This window comes from Lissotriton vulgaris, chromosome 12 (genome assembly GCF_964263255.1).
Source record: "Lissotriton vulgaris chromosome 12, aLisVul1.2, whole genome shotgun sequence".
Lineage (NCBI taxonomy): Eukaryota > Metazoa > Chordata > Amphibia > Caudata > Salamandridae > Lissotriton > Lissotriton vulgaris.
The window spans coordinates 453,337,577-453,346,540 of NC_141700.1; the positions used below are offsets into that span (position 1 = coordinate 453,337,577).

Genomic DNA, 8,964 nt, shown 5'->3' on the forward strand with positions numbered 1-8,964 from the left:
CTCACAGTTTCGGAGAGGCACACCCTTGAATAATCTGTCCTCTTATCTCTTCTGTCTTGTCGTGAAAACCACATGTGCTGGCTAGCTCTTTCAAGCGCACGTAAAACACATCCAGGGATTCTTCTAGCGGTTGTCTCGCCTGCCTGAATATGAATCTTTCATAATCTTGATTAGCCATAGGCTCGAATTGAGCTGCTAGGGAAAGTCATATTCCAGCTATTTGTACTCCATTTTTTATTAAACTAATAGCAGATAATATTATTCACTATTAGTATAATTTAAAAAATTTGACAAAAAACAAGGAGAGTGACGCCCTCACCAACGTCCATAAGGACAAGCTGCTTTTGTTCCTGGCACTAATTTTGCAACTTGTGACGCTAGGGGTCACAAAAGCAATGCCAGGGGTCACAAGGGGCATGCCAGGAGTCGCCACACGACCCCCTAAATGACGTCAATTGTGTGTGTATGTTGGGGGGGGGGGTGACACCCGAAACACCTCCTGAAGCTACTTCCCTGAATTTGGTTGCTCAATTGAAAGAGGATTTGTAATTCGGTGTTGCTGTTCTTCGAAGCTTTCTTCTGTGATCTCTTTTACCTTGTGTTCTTCACTCAGACCCCTCCCTCCCCCAAATAATTTGTGAGAGGTTCACTAATACCAAGAAAGAGGATTCATTAGAACAACTTCCTTTCGGTAGGTTTTGGTAAAGTTGTTTCTAATGGATATGTATCTTCTCAGAGATTTCATATTGCCTTCCCATTTTTGAGTGATAGGAATATTAGTTCACCACGCCTGCAGTTGTGTTCCACAGCCTCTCTTTTGTTGTCTGTGATGCCACTCTGAACCAGTCACTTACTATCAGTCTTTTTTCCATTCTTAGCTAAGCACAGTTCATTATTTTGGCTGTGGTGGTGCTTCATAATGCATCAGTACAAAAAGATGAAGTGTTACCAGTTAGTAATTTTATCACAAAACAACCAGCAAAAATGTTTTAGCTAAATATGATAGACCTCTTGTTCATCATTTTAAAATTCTTTGTGGTACATTCAAACAGTATTTCTATTTTGCGCACGATCAGGAACATTCGTTTATGTACATAATTTATTGTAGCCTAAGTTTAATCACATGTAGCACATTTTTACAACTAGGAGAAACATAATAAAAACATGTTCTCACTTGTTTTCTTTTTTATCTGTGTTTCTCCATGCAGAATCCTTGCCTGCTGCATCTCAGGGTCTCCTCCCCATCTCAGCATTTCCTGCAAGATCATTACCTTTGTTGGCACAAATTAATCATAACCCCATCCTGGCAGCAGGTCCACCAGCAGACTATCACTCTGACTCTGCTGAATCCATGGATGAGATCCCCGTTGCTCAGACCTGTCTTGGTAGTGCCGAAGTGCCGAGTTACAGCCGCAAAAGCCATCACTATGCTAAGAGCAGTTTAGGAAACTTTCAAAAGAACATGATTCCTGCAAGGCAAAGCAGAGGTGAAAATCCCAGGAATTCTACAGAGCAATACTCAAAGAGGAAGAGTTTCCTACGATCCCTGGACACTAGACAAAAGTTTGAACTGTCCCCAAAGATGCCCTCAGTCTTTGTAAGTGAAGGCAGTGCACAGTTGCTTGACCCTAATTTCATCTCGAGAGTAAGCCCAAATGAAGCACTGTCTGGACATCACAAAAGGAAATGGCCTCATGCGAGCCATAATGGACCTCATGTACCCACCGTTGTCAGAAGTGAATATTCAGATGTGGGCAGCCATATCACAATGACATAGATCATACTTCTCAAAGAAAACCTGTTAGTAAAATAAAACATCTAAGCACCTATTCGTGGACAAAGGATTCACTTCTGAATGAAAGCAATTGAAGAATGTGTCTTCAGTTAATTTTTTTGAGAACCTTTAAGTCAAGCACTATAAGGGAGAGGACTGTCATGGAAGAAAAACATCACCTTCACAATGAGCAGAATGCTGAGAAACGTGTTGCCTTTTAATTTCTTGAATGGCGACTAGGCTGTTTTCTTTCTGTTGAAGGCTGTAGCACATGCGTCAGTCATGCAAGGGAAGAAGCAGATGTGAAGTTGCATTTTACAAGGTTTGCGTCTACTTGTGGTGGACATTGGTACTAAAACTAGGAACATTGATGGCCTTTGGAAAGTACTGAGTTGGTCAAAACTATTGTATGTTACTACTACATAGCCAACATCTAAATCCTTAAAGGTGCTTGGGGGCTAAACTATTGAATGTTTTGCAGTACTGTGTCTCACATCCGTAACACTGTGACTTGCTGCAACATTGGTTACAATTTGTTAGACGAGAGTGTGCTTTTCAAGACGCGCACTCCTCTTTAAGTGTCATTTATTTTTACTGAACTCTTCAGGGGTGTCTCCTGAATAGCAGGGCAATTACCACAAGCACTGTTACCACTTGTCATTAAACTCCTGAGCAAGGACCACTACCAAGAATCCTTGTTGTCCTCAAGCAATTAAAAATAACACGCAGCATAGATAGATTTTTCACTAAACTTGTAGTTCATCACCTTCTCTTTGGAAGAAGAAATATAATCAGCCTTGCAACCATTTTGAGAGAAAACATCACTGATTGTCTGAACTCAGGAACATCCCATGGCACAAGAAAAGGCCTTTTTGCTAGGCCAATTTAGATTACCTTACCCTAGCTCTGCTCTGGCTTATTTCTCTCTCTGAATTTGAAGACTGACCTTCTTGCACACTTGGGTGCCCTGCTTTGAACTGGTGTGTTCTGGGTAGGACTAATCTTGTTTCGATAATGACTGCTTAGATAGCCCGTACATGATTCTGGGGCCCAGGTAACAGTCTTCATTTTGCAGCTACATTGTGTAGTATATTTAGAGCTTGTTTGATAAGTACATTATTCCATTTAAAGAAATTGCATTTTACAATGCCAATATTAGAATGATTTTTACAAAGCATTGGAGTGCTGTTTCCCGAAAAAGCAGACTAACACCATGTTGTTATTGACCAACATTATATAAATTCAGAAAAAGTTGGGAAATATCTTAACTTCCAAATTTCTACTCCACAAATATAATGTATCTGTTATAGCTATTTTCCTCTTACCTTCTTTTTTTGTTTTACAAGGTACATGTCTTTCCACCTTCCAAATGACTGATGTACTGTAATTGTATTTGATTGTGCACTGTTGGTAGAAGAAGACTGATATCAGTTGATATGCCTGGCATTCCAATATCTACCATTATAATAAATATATTTTTACCTTCTCCCTTTCTAGAAATTTTTACGGATTTTGTTTACGACTGCTGGCTTTGACTTTTTAACTACTTGCATGCTCGTGACGGAACCATTTCGTCACGAGCCACGGCGGTGCTGTGCTGGTGACGGAATGGTTCAGTCACGGCCCGACCGCCACGCCTGCGCGGCGCTGATTCGCGACTGCGCTGAGCATTCTATTAGGCAATCGGGGCCGTGGCTGAACCATTCCGTCACAAGCACAGCGCCACTGCGGCTCGTGACGGAGTGGTTCCGTCACGAGCATGGCAGCGCCGCGCGGCCCCCTCCCCCCTAGCGCCACGACGGAATTACCGCTGCGGCCAAGGGGTTTCATCTGTCTGACAAAGGGATGTAAAAACAAAAACAATATTTGGTAGTGGTGGTAGTAGAGAGGACAGCTAGCAACCATTTACTTCAGTTTCAAGCAAATTGGCATGACTGTCCATATTATGGTCACTTTTACTACAGAGCAGAAATATAGCAACTCCGTTTTACAAATAAGTTTTCTACTGGCATAAGGAATGGAGCTAACTACTTTTGTAGGTACACCGTATTCCACAACGACTTTATACTGAGGTAAAAACTAAGCAGACTACCTGGGTACCAAATTGACTGCTCACGTCATACAAAGCACAGTAGATTGATTTATCCTCAAGCTTAGATCCATCTTCCTCATTTGTAAAACTTGGTTATCTGGTCAAGCAACAAAACAGGGCAACATTGTTTTATTTGGCTTTCATTAATACAGACGAAGTTTGGTTCAAACTTATTTTGCTCCATGTACTAATATGCAGGTAAACGTGGTTTTACTTCATTTTTTGTTTGTGCAAAACACAATATGTTACTCATTTATCCTTGTTGATATGGACTCTATATTTTACCACTAGCTAGATTAAGGAAACCTAGAGAAATACCTCACTTTTTAGGTATCAGAATTAAACCCTGAGGCCTACTCTAATTTCTGTCTGATAATTAGATATATAACAGCAGATCTCCTTAAGGTAAATTACTATGTATTTTAAAAAAAACTGTGGCAGAATCGTATCATTCTGGGATATGAGAAATACCCTTTGTTGTCCCTCACATTACGTGAGCGAGCAATTAGGCAGATCAGTGTGTAATAATGCAGACTAAACAATATTGCCTTAATATGAATGCTCCCATGCTATTGTTGGTCATCTTCTTCAAGGTTTTGGCTTACATTAGGCTATTCTGCTGAATTATCAAAGACCAAGAGCTTAATACTCCTTTTGTGGCATTTATTTTGAGTAATGTCACAAGAATTTTAAAGCCAGGGACATAAGTTGATCAAGGCTAGACTGTTTGTTGGCAACCCCAAAACAACTCCTGGGTCATCTCCAAAATATTCAGAATTCCGCTTGCCAGGTGATTAGATTAAGTCTTCGATATCAAATTAGCCAAGTTCTGCTGAGACCCCATTGGCTCCCAATTGAAGAGAGGATCAAGATTGGTGCTCTTGTCATGATCTTTACAATTGAATATCTGGATGGTTTGTTACAATGAAACGCAAAATTGAAATGTTACTCTCCATCTGGAGTGCTGAAATATCAAAATACTGACTAGCATTAGGTTCTTCGGATTAAATGGTAGCACTGTCTCCTTCCTAGACTTGCAAACATGAGTGTGCAGTGCAATTTAAGAGCAGCTCCAAAATCCTACTGTTTTAAATGTTTTTCTTTTTTCTGACCTGTCCTTGCTGCTTTACCTGCTCCTTGGTACCCAAGTGTTTTGGTGCCCTATAAATACTTTCTTCACTTTAATGATCTAGAGCATAACCCATTTATTAACCAGTGTACCTAGCTAGCTCTATTCTGCTGTATATTAATGGTTGCTTTTATATACTTTTCCATAATTTGTATATGCTTACTGACCACTGTTTACAACATCTAAATCAGAAAATGATGAAAGGCAGAAAGTCCTCGCTTGAAATCCCCTTACAGATTAAATATAATAAACACATCAAAGAGGCAGTCGTAGAACTGAGATCAAATCATCTTCTTCAACAGTGATTGGGAAATCTTAGCCAACAATAGCACAACGTGTAAGTACATGTATGTGCTGTTCATGGCTATGTTAATTAATTTGGCAAAACCTACGCAATGTCTGGAATTCCAAGAAGCAATTACTTTCCACCACAGTAATAAAAAAATTCTAATACAACTTGTATTGCTCCTTCTTTGTGCAGTTATTTTGCAACTTGCGTTTTACATTGCTCTTTTTGTACCTTGTGCTTGAATTCCAGTTCAGACAATAATACCAGCATTATCTACGGTAGAAGCACACGTACTTGTATACCTCTTTGTCATTCTTTGACAGATTAGCACTTTGATTCATGATTCCAAGAATTGAATCACTGTAAAAAAAAAAAAAAAACTTGTTTAGACTTGTCCGACAACAATCACTATGCCTTAAAACTAAATTGCAAATCAGCACAACAGGTATTGAAAACCACTAAGTATTGTGCATTGTTATTTACCTCTGAAGTATCCATTCACTTTACTAGCACTGTAATAGAACTGTTGTTACCTATTAGACACTATGCTTAATTTTATCAACTGTCAAAGGATGGAAGATGCAGGGTTGGCTCTGGGGAATTCATATATGTGACATCCAGCAGAAGACTTATTTGCACATCAAGTTTTATTTACAGACTATACCCATGTATGTTATATTAAATTTACGGATAAAGAGCACATTAACCAAAGTTTTATGGTGATGTGAGAAGCAAAACTAATTATAACAACGGGGAGAGGAGAGATAACGTGGATCCGTTCTCCCTCTTCAGAATTAAATAAACAAAAAGAATCCACAATTAGATGTTGATTTTGGTAGTCCCTACATTGGTGGGAAGCACACTGTGTTCTTTAAATACACCTCACACACCAAAAGGACCCTTGGTGTCATGCTTCATCATTGGGGTCTTCGCACCCCTCTACGGGATGCGGCGTGCTGCTAACCGGCGACTACACGGGAGCACTTTTATATTTTGGCTATGTGTGGTGCGTGTGAGGTTTCAGTGTGTTTAAGTGAGTGGTGGGTACTGAAATGTGAGAAAGTGAGGTTTAAAAAGTACCTGGCACGTGAGGTCTACAGAAAACTTTAATGGGCCCCCATACTGGTACTGTTAAAAAGGTGATTGAGAGGTATTTTGTATGTTAATGTACAACATCTCGTGTGTGCGTCGTCAACATGTTTCGAAGCTAGGCTTCTTCTTCAGGACGGGGTGCACAGATCCCCACCTTACTCCCGTCCTCCGAAAGTTTCGGTTGTTTTATAGAAAAGTGATATTAGACTCAAAAAAGGCTAGTATGTGCCTATGTGTCTTTTCCAAAGTATCTACATTGAGAAACTTGCTGCTAAAGTACTGTTTAGCATCATGAGCCTCCAAACAGTGGGGTTGAAGTGCTAATTGCACCGGCTATACAACAGTCTCTGCGCCTTACTTCCCCCGTCTGAGGCTCCGTTGGAAGTCGAAGAGGCGTCATCGCTCTTCTGACTCCCTCCGACGCTCGCGCGACGCAGCCGGGGGTTCAGGCAACACCGCCCCGTGGCTCCGTCGGAGCCGCAGACGCTGCGCCCAGCTCCATACCTGTCGGTCCCTGGGCTGCACGCGAAGCCGGAGGAGATAAGTGCTTTCCTTATGGCCATGAGGTCGCACTTCCCTCCGTCGGAACCTGCCGAGGCGCCTTCGGGCCGCGCAGGTCCGACTGGGAGCCCTAGCGGGCCGGCGGCTCTGGCGCCGTCGGGTGCTTCGGCCCCGGTGCCGTGGTCGACTCCGGTCCCGACGCCGCAGGGCCCCGCAGGATACAGGCCTGTATCTGGGTCGTTGCCAGTTGACCTTAGGACTCCTCTGCTGGCGCTGACCCCGATGGTGTCATTCCCGGCGTCGTCCCCGGACGACGTCGACCCTAGTTTCGCTGATGGGTGAAGCCTTCACCTACAACCCGATTCCATCATTTTGCCTGATTATCAGGAGATGGATGACGAGGAGGACTGGGAAGGGACTGAGGACCCTCTGGCACAGCAGTGCTAGTTGAGCCAGTACTGGGCAGAAGAGCTGGGGGAGGTCAGTGGTCTGGACACTTCACCCGACACTGGATTCGTCTCTACTCCCTCCGTGGCTTCGGAGAAGGGGGCTGCTTACAGCGTGGTGTTGAACAGGGCGGCCAAGGCCTTGGCTCTTGAGACCCCTGTCGCGGCCGTGAGGGCTAACCTCCTCATTGAGGTGCTCAAACCGCAGGCAAGCTCCTCAGAGCCTCTACTGCCATTTAACGAAGCCCTCACCGACGTTCTGATGGGCACCTGGTCCAAGCCCTCCACAGGCCTCCCTGTGGATCGGAACGTGGCCCGACGCCACTGCCCGGCTCCGGGCGACCCCTGCTTTCTGTCCGTTCACCCCACCCCCGAGAGCCTGGTGATCCAGACCTCTACGTCCCAGACCGCATTCCCGACCGCTCCTCCGGATCGGGAATCCAAAAGGTATGATCAGTTTGGAAAGAAACTGTTCTCCTCCCTGAGTTTGGGGCTGTGGTCTGTGAACACCGCTTGCCTTTTGGGCCGTTACACCCACTTTCTGTGGGACATGGTTGCGGAGGTGCTGCCACAGTGCACGGAGGAGGCCCTGACCCTGCTGCCCACGCCCTGTTGGAAGGGCTGGATGCAGCACGCTACTCGATCCGATGTGGACTTGACACCACAGACTTGATGGTTAGGGCAATTGCAACGACAGTGGCGGTTAGCCGCCACGCCTGCCTGAGGTCCGCCAACTTTTCTGGGGATGTCCAGGCCACGCTCATGGACATGCCCTTCGATGGCCGTCACCTTTTTGGCGACAAAGCGGACAGTGCGCTGGAGCGTTTCAAGGACTCCAGGGCTACGGCCAAGTCCTTGCGCCTAGGCCAACACCAACAAACTTCCGCTTTTCGGCCCCACATGTCCAGCCAGCCACAGGCCATAGAACAAGTCTCAACGCTGTTGCAGACGTGGTTACCACGTTGGCGGTGCCGGCTGACACCGGCAGGGTCAGTCCACATTCACTCCCGCAGCATCTGCCTCTAAGCCTTCCTAGTCCGACATTTCAGGCCCATTCGAAGCCAGTGGGTGGCAGGGTCCGCCATCACCTCCCCCACTGGCGCACCATCACGTCAGACAGGTGGGTGCTGCAAATCGTCCGAAGGGGCTATTCCCTCCCCTTTGAGGCGACCCCTCCAGCTATACCACCGCAGTACCACTGTATGTCGGGGATCACTTGCAACTTCTGCAGGAGGAAGTTACAGCCCTCTTGGCCAAGGGGGCCATCGAGCACGTTCCTGGGCCAGAAGCAGGATGTGGTTACTATTCCCACTACTTTCTGGTACCCAAGAAGGGCAAAGGAGGCCTACGCTCTTTCTGAGATCTACGGAGCGTCAACGGCTTCCTCTGGAAGGAAAAGTTCAAGATGCTGACTTTGGCTCAGGTCCTAGCTGCCCTAGACCCAGAAGACTGGATGGTGGCGTTGGACTTGCAGGACGCGTATTTCCACATCTCCGTCCTGCCGGCCCACCGGCGCTACCTGCGGTTCACGGTAGGCCACGAGCACTTTTTAGTTTACCGTGCTCCCCTTCGGCCTTACCAGCGCCCCTCGGGTGTTCACGAAAGTGATGGCGGTGGTCGCAGCTCATCTGCGCAGATCAG

General features: G+C 45.2%; 1 protein-coding gene across 1 annotated transcript in view; it reads left to right on the forward strand.

Moving 5' to 3' along the window:
• Window positions 1–3,266, forward strand: part of LOC147676766 (palmitoyltransferase ZDHHC1-like) — a 452,133-nt gene extending 448,867 nt beyond the window's left edge. The window contains exon 7 of the mRNA XM_086945205.1: window positions 1,209–3,266. Coding sequence (XP_086801331.1) covers window positions 1,209–1,777 — 569 coding nt within the window. The 3' untranslated portion in view covers window positions 1,778–3,266. The remainder of the gene's footprint in view (window positions 1–1,208) is intronic.
• The last annotated feature ends 5,698 nt before the right edge of the window (window positions 3,267–8,964 follow it).